Below are 22,749 nucleotides of genomic sequence, written 5' to 3' on the forward strand. Positions count from 1 at the left end.
TTTATTCACAGAATATTTTAACCATTTAAATATGGGAGGTGTCCTTTAAATAATGAAGATTTTGTTCTTTTGGTGAAACCATCTCTTTCTCTCATCTCTCACTGCTACCAAGTTATTAGTTGTGGCAGCTGATGTTCTTTTATGTGGTATTTTGGTTTTTCTTATTGGAGATATAAATTGTACCAGGATTGACTGGTACAATACAGTAGATAGAACCCAGCGCTGCCTTAGTACAGAGGGAAAAGTCAACCACGTTTTTTCCTAAGGATTTTATCCAGTGGGACCATAATGGATCAACTGGTTATCAAAGATAACAATCGAGGTTCGCGTTGAGGGGGAGGGGTCCTCAGAACTCTCAAAAGGGATTTTCTTCTTGATTAAATTTCAAGTATTTATACACAATACTTTTTAAATATCACCCAGCTTAAAAAAGACAGTCCCTATTCAATATTAAATCCTGAAGCCTGAATTCAGAGTTAAGACACGTCAACTATCAATAGTTAAATTTTAGTGAATAAATATGCACGTGTAGTAATCTAAATGATCAAGAACAGGGTACCAACATATCAAATACATCATGGACAGACAAATAGTAAATATTTTATATAGGGCTAGTCACAGGTATTTCATTAGTATATTTTATATCACTTAATGCGTTTTGATTGTTTTCAGTACTACTCTTCTTTTCAGCTATCCTTTGCTATCGCCTCTAGCCTTAATTGAAAAGTCTCATCTAAAGTCCTCTAACCAACACATTGTAGAGTTAGGCAGTAACTGAAGCTAAATATAGAATCCAGCCTATAATTGACATTTTTTTTATAAGCCCCTCTCTTAAAATAGAGCAAGCTATATCTTTGCTTCTGAAGACAGTACTACTGTTCAAAGCTGAAAAAAAAGAGAGAGAGAGAGAGAGAGAGAGAGGGGGGGAGGAACTGACCAGAATTGTTTTCCATCCAAGGTGGTGTAAAAGTCTAAGTTTCAAGCTCAACAGCCGCCCTGGTCTATACACTGAGCGGGAGATCCAAGTATGCTTATCAACGACTTCTATTGAGACCTTCAAATTCCTTAAAATATAACAAAAGGACAAAACTGAAACTAAAATTAATATGAAAATGTATAAAATATAAACAAAAATCACTATAAAACAAAACTTAATGAAAAAAACGAGACATAACATCCGTTAAAATTTATTTAATATAGGCTTTTAGCCTTGAGTCGTCCTACCTAGACATTCATGGCTCCCTATGTGAGCGTATTCTAAAATCATGAAATGAGCTAGTTGCGGCATTATATATTCCTCTCTTACGTCTTTCGTTTTCGATATAGGCTTTTTGTGTTGATACAGACTTTTTGGGTTACAAAGACGTTGCAAAATGTAACGTCTTTCGTTGTACGCAACTCATGAGACAGACTAGGTTATTTTTGATTTTATACGTTTTTGTTATTTGTGTTTTCTATGTTCATAGTATATTCCTCTTTTTTTGTTATAGTTTGTCTTAAGACTGGAATTCAAAAGTTGAAATGAATTTTATACCAATTCTACCTATTAAATGAGCAATAATTGCATACAAATCAGTAATTTTATTTCTCAAAAACAGACTCAACATTTTTTTTCCTGAAAATTGGCTTACTACCATTTGCTGGTGTGAAAAACGATCTAAACAGTTACAACTTTGGGGAAATTTGTTTCTCCCTCCCAGCCCCCTTCATATTCTTCATAAATCGTCGGTTGACTGAGATAAGAGACCTCTGAAGGTCGAAAGCTTCAAGCATAAATAGGAAAGGTTTCAAAACACAATTTCTTTGTTGACAAATCAGATGATTCTGAGCCTTTGGAAAAAGATATTTCCGTTTGTTACCTGGGAAGTGAGTCTCAGACTCTTCGCGTTTAATGCTATGCATTGCAGCTGAAAAATTAAAATAATAATTTATATACCACTGGACCATTCGGTTCATTTAACCTGTGATTATTGTTCGTTCAATAAGATTGTTTGTTATAAGCTAATTGTCCATTTTTCGGTGAAAAAAGAGACCTAGATATATCACGACGTCGGAAAAATTCGTTCAACTAACTACTACTACTGCCAACAACCCAGAGCGGCCAACAGATGCCACAGCGAAGAAGGCATCTCCTCCATCCTAATCTATTCAAAGCCTCCCCCTTTATACCCTCCCAGGAAGTTCCAATTTTCCTTAAACCTTTCTTTATGACATCCTCCCACCTTAACCGCGGACGATCTGCTTTACGTTTAGTTTCGCCCTTGACGGTTAGTCGAAAAGGACAATCTTCGGCAATCTGCATCTGCAGAACACGCCCAAGCCATTTCAACCTTTCTCTTATTATAACCCTAGAAAGCGGGATTGAACCGCACTTTTCGTAAAACCCACAGTTTGAAATACAGTTATTCAGTCGGGTACCCAGAACAATCCGTAGGCAATGTCTCTGGAAAATATCTAGCCAATTTTCATCCACTTTTTGGAGCACCCATATTCCAGAACAACATTTGACCACTGTCATCACCGTGGCTTCCAATATTTTAATCTTGGTTCACAGACTTATCTTCCTATTCTTCCAAACTTTTTTCAACAATGAAAAAACACCCTTGAGCCTTGGCTATTCTACATTTAACATCTTCACTGCTTCCACCGTCTTTACTACCAAGGTAACTTACCAAGGTAAGTGAAGCTATCCACCTGATCAATCTTTTCGTTACCCAGCGTCACCTTTTCATCTTCACTTATTCGTATTCGTTTAATGAAATAGCTATCGTAGCATTAAAAAATGAACTCTAAATTACGCTACTTTTACAATCACAAAATGGTCACTTATTAGATACACTTACGAAATATGGCACAACTTTCACCTTACTTGTTAAATGCATTTAGGAAATATGGTACAAAGGAGTTTGCGAATCTGTTCGTAAGGCACTTGACTGGGTCTAGTTTGTTGCAATGCCTAGTATGTCTGCTGATTGAAGCGAAAGGTAGAAGTTTAGATCTGTGCTTCTCGTTTGTTAATAGTGATTTCCCAAATTTCATTATTAGCTCATATCCTGGATCGAATAAGGTGGGCAAATTCAAAAGCTCAAGGGTACTTTCGTAGTTGCTGAAACTGGGTCCGAGTATTATTTTATTGGCGCGTTTTTGAACACGTCTTCTAGTTCAGCTGCCATGTAAGCTATATTCAGAGTTTGGGGAGCCCAAACGGAAAAGCGATGCTCTGGGATAGGCCTAATGTAGGTTGTATACGCCAGCAGGAGCTGACGATCAGAAAAGCCTAACCTGCGCATACTTTTTAAATTCTAGATTGAGTGGTCACCTTTGTTCACAATATTGTTTACATGCAGCTTAAACGAGCAGTCACTTGTAAATGTTGCACCTAGGATTGTTGCAGAGGAAACAATTAAATCTTAACATGTTTTTTTGTTCATTCACTTGTAGACTACTCAGCTTACACTGGTTGACAAAGTCTGTGAAGAAAGTCGAGTCAGACTGCTATTTTGCTACTGCACTTTCTACTATATTTTTGAGAAGTGCAGACAAATCATCACTAAACTTGAAACAATCTTCAAATTCTGCAAGGATGGGGTTAATGACGGCAAGAAATAAAAGAGCGCTAATTTCGTTCCTTGTGGGTAGTCGCAGGTTAGTCCTGACCACTCAGAGCAGGTATCTTTAGAAGTGTCCAACAACTTGACGATTAAGTGATACATTCGCACTTGATATATTATCGTGCTACTGCCTCGTATGCAACCATATTGGTACAGATCGGTCTCAGGAGCAATTTGTTGCAACAAAGAACGGTAGATAAAACCCTCAACTACTTTTTTTAAGTTAGGAGTTATCAATATTGGCCTCAGTTAGTCACAGGACTGGGGTGTCTTGACTTTCTGTATGACACGGACATACGCAGCTTTCCACATCTTTGGAAATGACTGTTCTAAGAAACATTGGTTTATCACTGATGCCATAGGCTTGGCTAAGATAGGTGAGTACTCTTTCAGTAATTTCACCTGGAGTTCACTTGGATATAAGGCACAGTTGTTACGAAGCCGTTCGATTGCATAGTGAACTGTCATTCCCGACACCTGTACAATTTCATCTGTACTACTGTTGTTAGTGATGTCACACATTTGTTCGTCACTTACGGTTGGGTGGATATTCCTCATTCCTAGCCTTAGCGACTTAGTCTTCTGAACATTAGTTTTTGAACTTATTCTTGCACCATAAACTCGAAAAATCTCAAAAAGATCATTCATTTTGCTCAAACTTTCATCTAGGACGGTTAAATCATTAGAATAATCTAAGTTCAGGAGAGTTTTCCTCCCCATTCGACTCCCTGTTCTACCATTGCCTTTCTTGTGCTCCTTATCACAAAATGCATCAAAATGATCCATATAAAGGGGGATAGAACACAACCCTGCTTAACTCCTGATTTAATACGAAATCAATTGCTAACCTCATTCCCGACCTTAACTGCAGCAGTGTTATTCTCGTAAATAGCACTAATCTCTTTAATGTATTCGTCTGGTATACCATACAAGGATAAAACCTTTCCTAAATCTCTTTTATCAACAGAATCGAACGCTTGATCATAATCTATAAAACTTAGGACCAAAACCACTTCTAAATTATTAACTTGAGAGTGCAAATTTGGTTAACACATCCTCTATCCTTTCTATAACCTTCTCTTATCACTTTGTCTACAGCATCTCTCAGTCTAGAAAGTATCATATTCCCAAGTAATTTGCTACCTACAGAAACTAGGCTAATGCCTCGATAATTACCACACACAGTCTTATCACCTTCCTTATACAGTAGTTTTATTAGGGTTTTCCTAAAATCGCTAGGTACTTCCAATTTTCCAAAGATCATGTTCAAAATCTTCAGTAACTTATTTATAACCTCAGAGCCATCATATTTAAGAAACTCATTTACCAAACTATCAGAACCCGGAGCCTTATTATTTTATAATCCTTTTAGTACTGTCACTAATTCTTCCCCACAAAACAAATATTCCTTCACATCTTTTCATTTTTCACAAACATTCATTTTCCTCTATACTTTTCCCTGCAATTCTATCTCAGTTTAGCACATTCTCAAAATGTTATGCCCATCTCTCTTTAACTCTTTCCTTATCACTAACGGTGGCCCACATGAATGGCATTACAAACATCCAGGCGTCCAATATCCGAATGGTTTTACTTTCTACAGCGAATAAAATAAATTGAAATAAAGCTGTTTCATGAAAGAGACTAAACAAACATCAAAAACAGGAAGAACAATTGCGGATTCTCTTCATAAGACAGTAGAAACCTAATTTGATTATCAGTCCTGGTTGAACATCGCTGAAGCAAGGATGCTGGGACTGTTTTAAAAAAATTTCATTTTACTTTTATTGGTCGTATGTTGCAAATTTTTCTTCTATATATTTATCTTTTGCTGATGACGGCCCTTTGGAGTTAGGGCCGAAATATTCACTCAAATTCGATTTCCACTGTCTTATGAAAAGAATTCCCTATTGTTCTTCTTGTTTTGTTTTTTTATGTTTGTGATCGAAAGGCAGAGTGGCCTTCGTCACTATTAAAGGACTGAACAAAACTACGTTTCTTTTCCCGAGCGAAGCTTGATCCCTTGCACTATAACAATAACAGGTTAAACAGTGATTTTTAATAATGAGCTACATTAGAAATAAAATACAAGACCATATCCGGATTTCTTCAAAATATAATAATAAAAAAAATAGATAAAAGTTTAAACAATCAGAAAGAAAACAATACGAAAATCAAAACCGAGGCCAGTACGAGGTGTGGAAGAAAAGTAATGAGTTTTTTCCTTGACAATGTTTTTATTTCTTTCAAACACTAATGTCATACCCTTCAAAATAGTTCCCTTGGGTAGCTACACATCGATGGGGGGTTTTCCTCACTGTTCGTAGCAGCGCTGGAAATCTTTCACCGTTTTTAAAGTGGTTTCTCTTCTCAGTATCTGTCTGAATGTATATGACTGTCTGAATTTATACGAGCGATTTTATTATAAATATTTTGCAATTGGTGAAGAGAGTGACGTAAAGAGTAACGGGGCTAATTTAGATTAATCTGATGGTAACATTCATTTCCCCTGGGTGATAGATTAAATCAATAGATTAAATATCCTGAACTAAAGCATGGCTTTTTTAAGGTAGATATAAACATATCTGGACGTAGGGAATGGATGATAGAGAAAATGTCTCGTAATTTGTCTAGATGTTTATTCTCCTTAATTTTAATTCTCCTAGATGTTTATTCTCCTTAATGAACCTAACCTGATTTTAAATTACATATCTCATAACGTAGCCTAATTTCATTACAAATAAAGTGAATCAACTTGGTTGAATCCAGTTCTTCCCCCGTATGGCATTATTTCTTTTGTAACTGGGAAGCATAAAATACATATATTGATACTTCAAAATAATTTAGCTTCTTAGAATTTTATTAATTGCAAATTTGTCCTCTTTGGGGTAAAGTTGTAGTGTGGTGCCCTAAATAAAAAAAAAATTCCCCCTGGCCCAATCTGTATGGTCACTTAAAAAAGACCTTTAAATTTGTGTTTGAACGAGCTCCCTCCCTATTATCTTGGTCTTTCGGTTTAATACAACCACCTCTGGGAAAAAAACAATAAAGAAGCATGCATCGACGATGTTTATTCTAAAAAGAATGTGAAATTCCACGTTTTGAAGATTTGAGCTTGAAACCTCTTTGGTACGGTTTTGTTATATGATATATCTAACAAATAGATTTTCAGTAAGATCGCTTGCTCATTTGGGGATCTTTCCTCTTTTTTCAAAAATCAGGCAAATTCTTTGAGATTTTTGGTTCTGGGTGGTTAACAATAAACTGAAAGAATTTTATGTATTTAGAATCAGCATAAAAAAGCCAATACTTTAGGTGTAGCAATTCTCATATTCCATTTTTAGTTTCGGTGAAAAGTGACTTCTTTCTAAGTCACTTTTTACTTCCAGTTTTTTTTTATGACCAATTATTTGATAAGATTCTCTTGTAACGAATATTTTTTTTAACCTGTTCATTTTATTTAGTTGAATATGACAATATAAAAGAGTGTTTGACAGCTGAATTGTAAGTTATTTTTTTTTCACTGTTCTATTATTTTTCATGTCTGAATACATAAGGGATTTAAAATTAAGGAGAATTGTCCTGTTACGAAAGAAGTAAATTCAATAAACTATTCTAAGGCGACGGAAATTGCATAAAGACAAGTCTACATCTGCTATAATCTAAGGAAAGAATTAATATTTCTGTAATTTTGGTTTGAGTTAATTTTCTTCTAAGATTAAATGCATAATAATTGAATATTTTATTGGCTAAATAAATGAATCCTTTTGCCAGGAGTCCTTGCCGTTTAAAATTTACTGTATTTGATCTCGTTCTGCATGCAATTTCATTGCTCTTTTTATTTGAGAGTTTTTCATCTAAGTATTTAAAAATAAACTTATTCTAATGAAAAAAAATTCCTGAAATATATTCCCTGTCACCCAACTACCACTGATATTTTGGCTTTTGGACATCCCCCCCCCCCTGTAAAATTTTCTGCCGGTGCCCTTGTGCAGGCTTATAATTAATACTCGAAAGTCTGAGGTTTCTAGTTTTCAATCGGAAGCAAGTTCTACCAGAAGAATTCCTCTCAGTCTCAGCAGCATCAACCAGTTGACAACAAAATTTATCTTGATCTCTCCATCAGCTCCTCAATAAACCATAAAAGCAGTGGCGGATCAAGGAGAGGGGCACAGGCAATGTGCACCCCTCCCTGACGTAGTGGTGGATTTCTGTTGTCCGTGAACTTTGTTTATGGCAACCGTTAAAGGCGGTTGTTTTATTACTTCCTTTTGGTACTCCTCGCGGCTACGTAGATTGTGTCTTCAATAACGTCTGATCTCTAGTTGAAAGTTCAATTGAACAGTGCAATGGTAGTTTTCTATCTGGTGTTACCCCTCTTAAACAAAAATATGGCGTTTCCAAGATGATAAGAAAGGTGTTTGTTTTTAAAGACAGAAATAGCTTCTCAAGGCATACAATTTAATTAGGTTGTTTAAATTAGATTTAAATCCATACGTGCACACCAAATAACTGAAACAAAATTATTTCTTCTATACCTTAGGTTTCCACATACACGATTCATTTAATGAACTATCTCATTCAAAAGCTGGATTCAAAATTCATATATTTACGCGATAATTAGTACGGAAGATCTTTCGACAATTGTTTGTATCCGTTTGTAAGGATTTTGTGGTTTTTATGGGATGATTTTACAGGTTTGCCATCATCTTTTTTAGCTGATTTCTTACTAATAACAAGTTCATAATACCAATAAAGCTAATTTAAAAAAAAAAAAATAAATAAAACAGCATATTAAAGTGCTTTTGTAAATTTCCCCAGCCAAAGCTGTATCTTGGTATGTTAGGATCGTTGGCTCGTTTTGGCTAGGACGGATTTTCCGGATTGCAGAATCAGATGTTCAAGCCGGACCCTAAGTGGAGATACATTCAGTTTCGTGAGGGCCTTGGTCATAGGGCATGTCGCGGTTTTGGAGTATAATCCTTGTTGCTCTTTTCTGGACGGACTTTATATCACGCAATAGGTGCACCATGCGGATAGCAGATGGACCCCTCACCGAGCACACGTACTCGAGCAACGGGCAAGCATAACACATGTAGGCATGGCGAAGACTTTCAGTATCATACCCAAAACGCCTCATTTTGGTAAGTGTCTGAAGGCTTGAATTAGGCTTGTGGACGGTTGAATTAATATGGGAACTGAATCTACAGTCACTAGTGAAAGTTAGTCCTAAGATTTTAATTTCGTTCACAATCGGGAAAGGGACTAGATGTATATCTATATTCCACTTCAGAGGGTTGAAACGAATTATCTTCGAATTGGCTACGTTGGTGATAAGGTCATGACTTGAGCATTCGGTCTTTAGCTAATCAAATAACTGGTCTTAAAACTGCTTTGTTATGATAGAGTATTAGACTAGGTAAGCGAGCACTATGAACAGATCATCTACAAAATTATAACGGTCGTGGTGATAACTAAGCACGGAGTTGATTACATCCAGGAAAATTATTCAAACTAATTTCGTTCCAAGAAGGGCCCCGCAAGACGTATCTGACCATGAAGAATCCGAACATTCTTTCTCATTTTAAACCAAGATTCTTTGGCCGTGTTAATACAAATCGGGTCTGCGCTTATCACTCGGAACTGAATTGTTGCCAAATCCAATTTTTAAATAGTCCTTCATTTGTTTCTTTTTGTTGTTTTTTTATAATTATGGTTTCAGTCTGTCTTCTGATTTGTTAACATTCACTTCAAGAGGTTAATTTTTTCAGCACTGAAGCTTGGCAAAGGTCCTGATCAAAATATCTGTTTTTATCTTTTCCCTTCGTTTTTTCAACTGGCCGAAAATTACACTCGTTTTAAATGGGGGAAAACAAAAAGTAGGGCGTCCACGAATGGGGCAGAAAGCAGTTATAAAGAGATTTAAAGGATGTGGGAGGGTAGAAAAAATTTGAACTTCAAATAATGGTGATGCTGTTGAAAAGTTTCTTATCACAGAAAATTTCTTATAACTTCTATCACATGGTTCTTGTGCTAGAGCTTTCATTTTGGAAGCTTTGAGACAAAGAAGTTAAACTTCAGTTTAATAAAGGGGGATTGCGGGGATGGTAGACCCTTATGCATTTTTTATGCATCATAATAATTATGTATTTTATGATAATTTATGTTCCTGCATTTAAGTGATGATTTTATACATTTATACGCCCTTTTGCATTTATGTTTGTTCTCTTATGTATGTTGTATTTGTGTTTTGTAATTTATGTATTTTGACTTCACTCTTCCCTTTTATTTTTTTTTAAATCATCCTTTGATAATTTCACTATAACCTTAATATAATAAACATAATAACGTTTGTTCTCTTATGTATTTTGCAATTTATCTATTTTGATTTCAGTCTTCACTTTTATTTTAAAAAAAATCATCCTTTGATGATTTCACAATAACCTCCACATAAAAATATCGGTCAACACCTTTTACAGATTTTCCCCAAATGGCAACCCTAATTACAGCTTTTTTTTCTTATCGCAGTTGAAAATATTGAATAAATAGCAAAGTTTCTGCAATTTTCTTTTCATATGAAAATATGAACTTACTTTTCATAATTATTTTAATACTTGAATTTTATTACTTATAAAGTAATATTTTTATTATTTTTTAATTTTTATTTTTAATAATTATTATTTTTCGCATTATTTTACTTTTCATAATGTGTAGAAAGAAAAACCGTTTCTGAGATGCAACACACTGTATGTATTTCATTGTCATAATGATCTCTTAATAATATTACTATTATTGTTCCTATTATTCCTATGATTATTTTTCTGGGCATTTTAAGAGTAGCTGAGGACGAGGGCTGTCCCATCTACCGTTTTTTTTAACCATATATCAAACAGCTTGTGGCAACGAACTGCAAGTAAGGTACGATGCGGCTCAATAGTAACCAAACTCTAAGAAACAGAGTCTTGATAACAATAGATACATCAAAAGAATCAAATTTCAATATTTATTCAGCATATATAAAATTCGTAAAGTTTAATGTTGCCCATTAAAAGTTAGGACCCTAAGAAAATTTGCCGAATTTTTGAAAAAGGGGGGAAACACCCCCAAAACATCAAGCAATCTTAATGAAAATAACATTTTCAGATTCAGCATATCGGAGAACCTATGTACCAAAATACGGAATTTTGCATTTTTCCCCCAGAACAAAGATCACGGATGCGTGTTTGCTTTTTTTTGTCTTTATTTTTCACAGGGGTGATCGTATCAGACCAGTGATCCTAGAAGTTTGGGAAGGGGCTCATTTGACCGGAGATCCAAAGTTCAGTGCCGTTTTTAAGTGGCTAAGAATATTAGAGGACATTTAGCCCCCCTCGCACCCACGTCCTTTTCCCCCACAGACGTCCGATCGAAATTTTGAGATAGGCATTTTGTTCACCATCGACGAAAGATCAAAGAAAAGTCGAGGAGCAGAATAAAAACGTAAAACGAACAGAACTTATTCCGTATATGAGGGGGGGGCTGCCTCCTCCTAAATATCCCATTCTTTGTACTAAAATTAACAATTTTTTCCAAATTCTTAAAGAACAACTCTTGAAACACAAGGGTCGTTTAATTAAAATAACTATAGTGCTTAAAAATTTATCAGAAAGAGTGGGGTATTGAGGAGTAGGAAACCCCCTTAATATAGGGAACAAACTCTGTTCTTTTTAAGTTTTTATATTGCTTCTTACTTTCAATTAAAAAACTTTGTATTTTTAATTTAATATACTTTAAAGGACTGACTAATTTAGGTAAACAGTTGACAAGAAAATAAAATCTCATGATTGAGAAGATTAAAGGCGGTTTATACACAATTTTTGATGAACAGTCTTATCCTCTTTCAATAAAAAAAGGTTATATTTACAGAGTTAACTATTTCTAGTAGTAAGTAGGTGACTTGATCACAAATTCATAAATGAAAGGATAGAGCAGTCAACAACAATGGTTTCAATCAATGTCAGTCAAATTAACAATTAACAACTAACAATTATCAAATTAACAACGATGACCAAGATGATTCCACTATCAACAATGTCTTCTTTAAACTCTAAAACAGAAATAATTTTTAATTAGAAAAACTATATTGTTTGAGAAACACATATGCGACATTTTTTGTTATATTCGATTTGTGATGCAATAACTTAAAAAAAAAATACGAAAAAACTCATAAATCAAATTACTATAGTTGATTTAGCCGAACCTTCAGCATATTGTAAATTTTTTCGTCACTTGTTCGAGCCTCTAGTTCACTGACCTGAAAAATAAAAAAGGAGTCTAAGGATAGGGAAAAACTACTTTAAAGATTTATTGAAATAATAAAACAACTTATATTAATAAATTTTAAATCATTTTATATAAATTTTAATTACCTTATATAGAAATAAATTTCATTTCTTGAAATACAAAATTGTTCCTGGAATAGCGACGCTGCAAAACAATAATAAAACTGTGGAGCTTTAAATAAAACTTTGAAGTATTTTTTAAACGAAGCCCTCGTGTCTCTTTTCCAAGCTCGCTGTCCCCCTTACATTGTATTACAAAAAATTAAATATTCCAGCAAAAAATCAATATTTATTAAAACATAAACTGGCACATAGAAATAAAAATATGGATTATATTAAGTTGATAGTGTGGCTGCTGTTGATAGTTAACTATGATTAACTCTTAACCACACGAGATAAACTTGTTGTCAGTAGGGGAAATTAAAATAATAGGTAACTAATGGTAAGCTATCGAAAACTCAGTATAATAGATTTTGGCAAAAGCCCCTGATAGCATATTGCTGATTTTGGTGGTGCCATAATAGAAAATTTATTATTATAACAAGTGTTATAACAAGTAACAAGTGTCTAAAGATTCTGGTAGCTTTATGATTTCAGTGGGGGGAGGGGAGCCCTGTAGCCCCACCTTCCGTACGTCCCTACCTTCTGGTATGGTAGTGTATAAAAGTTACTATTATTGCAGAGTTTTACAGTTAACTCTATGCAACACATGAATGTCTAAGAAACCTTAAACTTATGCTAAAACTTAACAGACTTAAGTTACTCAATACTTAAGTTTTGACTCAAATTAAGGAGCCTTAACATACCAGACTTCAGGTTTTAAGAGTCTTAGACTTAAAAAGTCTAAGACTTAACAGTCTTAAGACTTAAAAAAGGTTTAACATGCCAGAAGATCCGTAAACAATACAACTCTGACCAACTTTTCTATCATAGGGAGTCGGTCAGACAAGGTGGTTTATTCACAGAATATTTTAACCATTTAAATATGGGAGGTGTCCTTTAAATAATGAAGATTTTGTTCTTTTGGTGAAACCATCTCTTTCTCTCATCTCTCACTGCTACCAGGTTATTAGTTGTGGCAGCTGATGTTCTTTTATGTGGTATTTTGGTTTTGCTTATTGGAGATATAAATTGTACCAGGGTTGACTGGTACAATACAGTAGATAGAACCCAGCGCTGCCTTAGTACAGAGGGAAAAGTCAACCACGTTTTTTCCTAAGGATTTTATCCAGTGGGACCATAATGGATCAACTGGTTATCAAAGATAACAATCGAGGTTCGCGTTGAGGGGGAGGGGTCCTCAAAACTCTCAAAAGGGATTTTCTTCTTGATTAAGTTTCAAGTATTTATACACAATACTTTTTAAATATCACCCAGCTTAAAAAAGACAGTCCCTATTCAATATTAAATCCTGAAGCCTGAATTCAGAGTTAAGACACGTCAACTATCAATAGTTAAATTTTAGTGAATAAATATACACGTGTAGTAATCTAAATGATCAAGAACAGGGTACCAACATATCAAATGCATCATGGACAGAGAAATAGTAAATATTTCATACTGGGCTAGTCACAGGTATGTCATTTGTATATTTTATATCACTTCAATGCGTTTTGATTGTTTTCAGTACTACTCTTCTTTTCAGCTATCCTTTGCTATCGCCTCTAGCCTTAATTGAAAAGTCTCATCTAAAGTCCTCTAACCAACACATTGTAGAGTTAGGCAGTAACTGAAGTTAAATATAGAATCCAGCCTATAATTGACATTTTTTTTATAAGCCCCTCTCTTAAAATAGAGCAAGCTATAGCTTTGCTTCTGAAGACAGTACTACTGTTCAAAGCTGAAAAAAAAGAGAGAGAGAGAGAGAGAGAGAGAGAGGGGGGGAGGAACTGACCAGAATTGTTTTCCATCCAAGGTGGTGTAAAAGTCTAAGTTTCAAGCTCAACAGCCGCCCTGGTTTATACACTGAGCGGGAGATCCAAGTATGCTTATCAACGACTTCTATTGAGACCTTCAAATTCCTTAAAATATAACAAAAGGAAAAAACTGAAACTAAAATTAATATGAAAATGTATAAAATATAAACAAAAATCACTATAAAACAACACTTAATGAAAAAAACAGACATAACATCCGTTAAAATTTATTTAATATAGGCTTTTAGCCTTGAGTCGTCCTACCTAGACATTCATGGCTCCCTATGTGAGCGTATTCTAAAATCATGAAATGAGCTAGTTGCGGCATTATATATTCCTCTCTTACGTCTTTCGTTTTCGATATAGGCTTTTTGTGTTGATACAGACTTTTTGGGTTACAAAGACGTTGCAAAATGTAACGTCTTTCGTTGTACGCAACTCATGAGACAGACTAGGTTATTTTTGATTTTATACGTTTTTGTTATTTGTGTTTTCTATGTTCATAGTATATTCCTCTTTTTTTGTTATAGTTTGTCTTAAGACTGGAATTCATAAGTTGAAATGAATTTTATACCAATTCTATCTATTAAATGACCAATAATTGCATACAAATCAGTAATTTTATTTCTCAAAAACAGACTCAACATTTTTTTTCCTGAAAATCGGCTTACTACCATTTGCTGGTGTGAAAAACGATCTAAACAGTTACAATTTTGGGGAAATTTGTTTCTCCTTCCCACCCCCCTTCATATTCTTCATAAATTGTCGGTTGACTGAGATTAGAGACCTCTGAAGGTCGAAAGCTTCAAGCATAAATAGGAAAGGTTTCAAAACACAATTTCTTTGTTGACAAATCAGATGATTCTGAGCCTTTGGAAAAAGATATTTCCGTTTGTTACCTGGGAAGTGAGTCTCAGACTCTTCGCGTTTAATGCTATGCATTGCAGCTGAAAAATTAAAATAATAATTTATATACCACTGGACCATTCGGTTCATTTAACCTGTGATTATTGTTCGTTCAATAAGATTGTTTGTTATAAGCTAATTGTCCATTTTTCGGTGAAAAAAGAGACCTAGATATATCACGACGTCGGAAAAATTCGTTCAACTAACTACTACTACTGCCAACAACCCAGAGCGGCCAACAGATGCCACAGCGAAGAAGGCATCTCCTCCATCCTAATCTATTCAAAGCCTCCCCCTTTATACCCTCCCAGGAAGTTCCAATTTTCCTTAAACCTTTCTTTATGACATCCTCCCACCTTAACCGCGGACGATCTGCTTTACGTTTAGTTTAGCCCTTGACGGTTAGTCGAAAAGGACAATCTTCGGCAATCTGCATCTGCAGAACACGCCCAAGCCATTTCAACCTTTCTCTTATTATAACCCTAGAAAGCGGGATTGAACCGCACTTTTCGTAAAACCTACAATTTGAAATACCGTTATTCAGTCGGGTACCCAGAACAATCCGTAGGCAATGTCTCTGGAAAATATCTAGCCAATTTTCATCCACTTTTTGGAGCACCCATATTCCAGAACAACATTTGACCACTGTCATCACCGTGGCTTCCAATATTTTAATCTTGGTTCACAGACTTATCTTCCTATTCTTCCAAACTTTTTTCAACAATGAAAAAACACCCTTGAGCCTTGGCTATTCTACATTTAACATCTTCACTGCTTCCACCGTCTTTACTACCAAGGTAACTTACCAAGGTAAGTGAAGCTATCCACCTGATCAATCTTTTCGTTACCCAGCGTCACCTTTTCATCTTCACTTATTCGTATTCGTTTAATGAAATAGCTATCGTAGCATTAAAAAATGAACTCTAAATTACGCTACTTTTACAATCACAAAATGGTCACTTATTAGATACACTTACGAAATATGGCACAACTTTCAACTTACTTGTTAAATGCATTTAGGAAATATGGTACAAAGGAGTTTGCGAATCTGTTCGTAAGGCACTTGACTGGGTCTAGTTTGTTGCAATGCCTAGTATGTCTGCTGATTGATGCGGATGGTGGAAGTATGGATCGGTGCTTCTCGTTTGTTAATAGTGATTTCCCAAATTTCATTATTAGCTCATATCCTGGATCAAATAAGGTGGGCAAATTCAAAAGCTCAAGGGTACTTTCGTAGTTGCTGAAACTGGGTCCGAGTATTATTTTATTGGCGCGTTTTTGAACACGTCTTCTAGTTCAGCTGCCATGTAAGCTATATTCAGAGTTTGGGGAGCCCAAACGGAAAAGCGATGCTCTGGGATAGGCCTAATGTAGGTTGTATACGCCAGCAGGAGCTGACGATCAGAAAAGCCTAACCTGCGCATACTTTTTAAATTCTAGATTGAGTGGTCACCTTTGTTCACAATATTGTTTACATGCAGCTTAAACGAGCAGTCACTTGTAAATGTTGCACCTAGGATTGTTGCAGAGGAAACAATTAAATCTTAACATGTTTTTTTGTTCATTCACTTGTAGACTACTCAGCTTACACTGGTTGACGAAGTCTGTGAAGAAAGTCGAGTCAGACTGCTGTTTTCCTACTGCACTTTCTACTATATTTTTGAGAAGTGCAGACAAATCATCACTAAACTTGAAACACTCTTCAAATTCTGCAAGGATGGGGTTAATGACGGCAAGAAATAAAAGAGCGCTAATTTCGTTCCTTGTGGGTAGTCGCAGGTTAGTCCTGACCACTCAGAGCAGGTATCTTTAGAAGTGTCCAACAACTTGACGATTAAGTGATACATTCGCACTTGATATATTATCGTGCTACTGCCTCGTATGCAACCATATTGGTACAGATCGGTCTCAGGAGCAATTTGTTGTAACAAAGAACTGTATATAAAACCCTCAACTACTTTTTTTAAGTTAGGAGTTATCTATATTGGCCTCAGTTAGTCACAGGACTGGGGTGTCTTGACTTTCTGTATGACACGGACATACGCAGCTTTCCACATCTTTGGAAATGACTGTTCTAAGAAACATTGGTTTATCACTGATGCCATAGGCTTGGCCAAGATAGGTGAGTACTCTTTCAGTAATTTCACCTGGAGTTCACTTGGATATAAGGCACAGTTGTTACGAAGCCGTTCGATTGCATAGTGAACTGTCATTCCCGACACCTGTACAATTTCATCTGTACTACTGTTGTTAGTGATGTCACACATTTGTTCGTCACTTACGGTTGGGTGGATATTCCTCATTCCTAGCCTTAGCGACTTAGTCTTCTGAACATTAGTTTTTGAACTTATTCTTGCACCATAAACTCGAAAAATCTCAAAAAGATCATTTATCTTGCTCAAACTTTCATCTAGGACGGTTAAATCATTAGAATAATCTAAGTTCAGGAAAGTTTTCCTCCCCATTCGACTCCCTGTTCTACCATTGCCTTTCTTGTGCTCCTTATCACAAAATGCATCAAAATGATCCATATAAAGGGGGATAGAACACAACCCTGCTTAACTCCTGATTTAATACGAAATCAATTGCTAACCTCATTTCCGACCTTAACAACAGCAGTGTTATTCTGGCACATAGCACTAATCTCTTTAATGTATTTGTCTGGTATACCATACAAGGATAAAACCTTCTCTAAATCTCTTTTATCAACAGAATCGAACGCTTGATCATAATCTATAAAACTTAGGACCAAAACCACTTCTCAATTATTAACTTGAGAGCGCAAATTTGGTCAACACATCCTCTATCCTTTCTATAACCGCAGTGTTGTTCTCTTATCACTTTGTCTACAGCATCTCTCAGTCTAGAAAGTATCATATTCCCAAGTAATTTGCTACCTACAGAAACTAGGCTAATGCCTCGATAATTACCACACACAGTCTTATCACCTTCCTTATACAGTAGTTTTATTAGGGTTTTCCTAAAATCGCTAGGTACTTCCAATTTTCCAAAGATCATGTTCAAAATCTTCAGTAACTTATTTATAACCTCAGAGCCATCATATTTAAGAAACTCATTTACCAAACTATCAGAACCCGGAGCCTTATTATTTTATAATCCTTTTAGTACTGTCACTAATTCTTCCCCACAAAACAAATATTCCTTCACATCTTTTCATTTTTCACAAACATTCATTTTCCTCTATACTTTTCCCTGCAATTCTATCTCAGTTTAGCACATTCTCAAAATGTTATGCCCATCTCTCTTTAACTCTTTCCTTATCACTAACGGTGGCCCACATGAATGGCATTACAAACATCCAGGCGTCCAATATCCGAATGGTTTTATTTTCTACAGCGAATAAAATAAATTGAAATAAAGCTGTTTCATGAAAGAGACTAAACAAACATCAAAAACAATAAGAACAATTGGGAATCCTTTTCATAAGACAGTGGAAACCTAATTTGACTATCAGTCCTGGTTGAACATCGCTGAAGCAAGGATGCTGGGATTGCTTTAAAAAATTTTCATTTTACTTTTATTGGTCGTATGTTGCAAATTTTTCTTCTATATATTTATCTTTTGCTGATGACGGCCCTTGGATATAGAGCCAGAACATTCAGTCAAATTCGATTTCCACTGTCTTATGAAAAGAATTCCCTATTGTTCTTCTTGTTTTGTTTTTTTATGTTTGTGATCGAAAGGCAGAGTGGCCTTCGTCACTATTAAAGGACTGAACAAAACTACGTTTCTTTTCCCGAGCGAAGCTTGATCCCCTTGCACTATAACAATAACAGGTTAAACAGTGATTTTTAATAATGAGCTACATTAGAAATAAAATACAAGACCATATCCGGATTTCTTCAAAATATAATAATAAAAAAATAGATAAAAGTTTAAACAATCAGAAAGAAAACAATACGAAAATCAAAACCGAGGCCAGTACGAGGTGTGGAAGAAAAGTAATGAGTTTTTTCCTTGACAATGTTTTTATTTCTTTCAAACACTAATGTCATACCCTTAAAAATAGTTCCCTTGGGTAGCTACACATCGATGGGGGGTTTTCCCCACTGTTCGTAGCAGCGCTGGAAATCTTTCACCGTTTTTAAAGTGGTTTCTCTTCTCAGTATCTGTCTGAATGTATATGACTGTCTGAATGTATACGATCGATTTTATTATAAATATTTTGCAATTGGTGAAGAGAGTGACGTAAAGAGTGACGGGCCTAATTTAGATTAATCTGATGGTAACATTCATTTCCCCTGGGTGAAAGATTAAATCAATAGATTAAATATCCTGAACTAAAGCATGGCTTTTTTAAGGTAAGAATGGTAATATGATAGAGAAAATGTCTCGTAATTTGTCTCAGTACCTCTCTACCCAATAAAAGATGCTGAAATATTATAGCAGAACTTACTTTTTGGTTTTCAAGTCAAAAGTAACACCGGATATATTCAAGTAAGGAATTGGTATTTCAAGCTTAGCATTCCTCAATCCCAGCTTCTTACTGCACGAATCTAAAAAAAAGTTAACAAATATAGCTGCACATACATATACTCCTTGTGATATTTAGTCTATATATATATATACATATATATATATATATATATATATATATATATATATATATATGTATATAACTATATATATATATATATAAATAAGTTGTCTATGTGTGTGTCGAGTGACGTCATGTTTGTCGACTGACGAAATTACAGACCGGGACATCGGGACACAAATGACGACCGGGACACAGGGACATAGGGAATATAAATGACGACCGGGACACTCAAAGAGAAAGCGACCGGGACACAAGGAATGTTCGATTAGCAATCACCATCAACAAAGCACCGGGACACAAATGACGAACGGGACACAGGGAATATAAATGACGACCAGGACATAAGTAAAAAAAAAACTAAAAAACTAAAAAACAGGTAAAAACTACAAAAAAACTAAAAAGAAAAAAAAACTAAAAACTAATAAAAAACTAAAATAGCTAAAAAACAAAAAAACTAAAAAAGAAAAAAAGGAAAAAACCGAAAAATAAAGGAGAAAAACAAAACTAAAAAAATAAAAAAAAATATAAAAAGGTAAAACTACAAAAAAAACTAAAAAGAAAAAAGAAAAAAAAAAGAAAAAAAAGTAAAAACCAAAAAAAAAAACTAAACAGAAAAAAGGTTGGAATATAAATGACGACCGGGGCACAGGGACACAACTACAACGGGGACGCCGGGGGGCACAGGGGGATATATAAATGACGACGGGGACACAGGGAATGTTCGATTAGCAATCACCATCAACAAAGCTCAAGGACAATCATTAGAATCATGAGGTATAACTAAAAAAAAAACTAAAAAAAAGGTAAAAAACTAAAAACTAAAGAAAAGACCAATTCAAAAACAAATGTATATACAGGCCGGGACACCGGGACACAAATGACGACCGGGACACCGGGACACAAGGAATATAAATGACGACCGGGACACTCAAAGAGAAATTACAGACTGGGACACCGGGACACAAATGACGACCGGGACACAGGGAATAAACCTGAAAATCTATTTATATGCACATATAATATATTTATATGCACATATATATATATATATATATATATATATATATATATATATATATATATATATATATATATATATATATATATATATATATATATATATATATATATATATATATATATATAATGAAAAAAGAAATCAACAATGCAACAGCACAAACACATAAAAAAAAGACAGAAGGAGAAAAGGAAGACTGTTTTTCTACATTAGTAATATATATATATATATATATATATATATATATATATATATATATATATATATATATATATATATATATATATATATATATATATATATATATATATATATATATCCCTCAGACGCAAATAATTCTTACCCCAGATGTGATGTACGAGTAGAGGATGTGGCACATATTCTAGTAGGGTGCCTGCAGCTTTCTTATTTTAAGAAATAATTTTCTGAGGGCGAAACTCTGACGTCGAACTTCCCAGGGATCCTGCAGACAAATTTAAGAAGGACCGTCTTTCAGCTTTGTAAATATATTAATGAAGTGATAAAAAAAAAAGACGAGAGTAGTTCAAGTTTGAGTTTTTCTGGTTTGAATTAAAAGATTAAAATTGCTGCTCAGGCACTGTATGTTTATTTATGTGTTTGTGTTGTTACATTGGTGATTTCTTTTTTCATTATAATAGCTTTAGCGATTCCGAACTGAAGTAAAAAAAATTGTACTTTTTTTCATGTCTTAAAAAGACACTGCTTTTACTTAAAAGAAAAGAAATTCGGGAATGATGTTTTTCTAACAACGATTTCTACTAGGCTTCAAACTTTTGGTTTTCTTTGTCAAGGTTTTTGATTTGTTGTAAGCCCTTGTTAAAATATATAAAACTATTTTTGTAATTACCATTTTTTTATCTTTATACAATTTAATATATTTTCATACTCCAGTCTATTCAAAGATAAAATGATTATTAAAGCAAGTCGGATTTCTGACAACAATTGCTCCTAGCTTTTTTTTATGTTTGGCAGTTTTGTAATCCCTTGTCAAAATTTATTCAAATATTTTTGCAATTACCAGTTTTTGCTCGTTAAACTATTTAATATAAACTTCTCCATTTATAAAAATCTTCAATTTTTCCACGTAAGTATGACAAGTGTGACAACATGACAAAAAACTAGACAGTGAAAGAAACTAACCGTTTTAAGTGACCTTATAAGGGTTGGAAATAGGCCAGTGAATTGGAGTTAAATTGTGGAATTAAGCTTTTTAACAAAACAACCGATTTGATACGGATCACAGGCTCTGTTATGATAGCAGTAATGTCTGCTAGCAAAAGCAACTAGAGTGTACTAATCTATTATTGGAGATCTAAGTTTTTGAGCATTGGAAAATTCGGGGTGATATAGACGACAGCAACTGCTGGTTCTTAATTGCAAAATAAGATCATTAGCATTAATTAAGAACAGGACTGGGCTTATAACTGAGCCTTGCGGGGCACCAAACTCAACCTGAAATGGTGAGGTGAAGAGAGGATCCATGAAGATATTTCTACAAGACGAAACCACTGGTTTTGATTCGTAATCGCGAAATAAGATTATTAGCATAAGTTAAGAACATAGCTGGCCTTAGAACTATGTATTGTGAGGCATCAAACTCAACTTGAGATGGCGAGTAGAAAAGAGAATCCGTGAAGATATCCCTACAAGACAAATAGGAGCCACACAAAGCAGTAATATTCACTCATATACAGTGACAGAATAATTTAGAGAGTAGAAATTTGGTGAACAAGTGAGTCGAAAGGTTTTCTGTTCAATACACTGCGGCAGCAGGAATCAGACTGAAATCAAGAGCCGAACGCAGAAAATTTAAAAGAGTAGCACACAAGTGCTTCGTTGTGTGTTTAGCTCGGAAGCCGCACTGAAATTCATAAAAAAAAAAAAAATTACTTTTAAAAGTCAAGTAGACAAGTAAACAAAGCCGTTGCTAGACATAGACAGTAAATATATTGGTCGGTAATTAGATCCCACCAAGGCTCACCTTTATGTAAAAAATTATTCAAGCTGGCTGCAGTGAATCGAGACAAATTCCATTGCCGAAATACAGGTCTATCAGTACAGTAAAAGGAAATATAATGGAAAGAAAAATAAACTTGACTACCTTGATGGGTATACAATCAGGACCAGAAGATATTGAACCTTTTAACCTATTAAAAAGTCGGGTTATCTCAACCTCAGAGACTAGATCTAAGACCATAAGCTTCATACAAGTCTGAAAAAGATACAATTTCAAATCAGGTTTAGAAGGAGACAAACCTGCTAAAAACACCAGAGAAATGTTAGCTTTTACATTCCTAATTAAAACTAGAAATACGAATATAATTACAACTAAAAATGTAAATAATATATGAACAATGTAGTACCCATTCAAGAGAATATTCAATTACTGCTACTA

At 34.7% G+C, this 22,749-nt stretch overlaps 1 protein-coding gene across 6 annotated transcripts in view; it reads right to left on the reverse strand.

Moving 5' to 3' along the window:
• LOC136026567 (uncharacterized) overlaps window positions 1-22,749 on the reverse strand; it is a 59,324-nt gene that overhangs the window by 1,175 nt on the left and 35,400 nt on the right. For 4 of the 6 annotated variants that reach the window (XM_065703265.1, XM_065703260.1, XM_065703261.1 and 1 more), the window contains 3 exons: window positions 19,172-19,271; window positions 13,827-13,953; window positions 11,713-11,904 (listed from right to left, as the gene is read on the reverse strand). In XM_065703265.1, the coding sequence (XP_065559337.1) occupies window positions 11,830-11,904; window positions 13,827-13,953; window positions 19,172-19,271 (302 nt within the window). In that variant the 3' untranslated portion in view covers window positions 11,713-11,829. Of the gene's footprint in view, window positions 1-937; window positions 1,065-11,712; window positions 11,905-13,826; window positions 13,954-19,171; window positions 19,272-22,749 lie in introns of those variants that run through there. The other 2 variants (XM_065703263.1, XM_065703264.1) reach the window with 2 other exon arrangements.

The sequence above is a fragment of the Artemia franciscana genome, chromosome 4, assembly GCF_032884065.1.
Source record: "Artemia franciscana chromosome 4, ASM3288406v1, whole genome shotgun sequence".
Lineage (NCBI taxonomy): Eukaryota > Metazoa > Arthropoda > Branchiopoda > Anostraca > Artemiidae > Artemia > Artemia franciscana.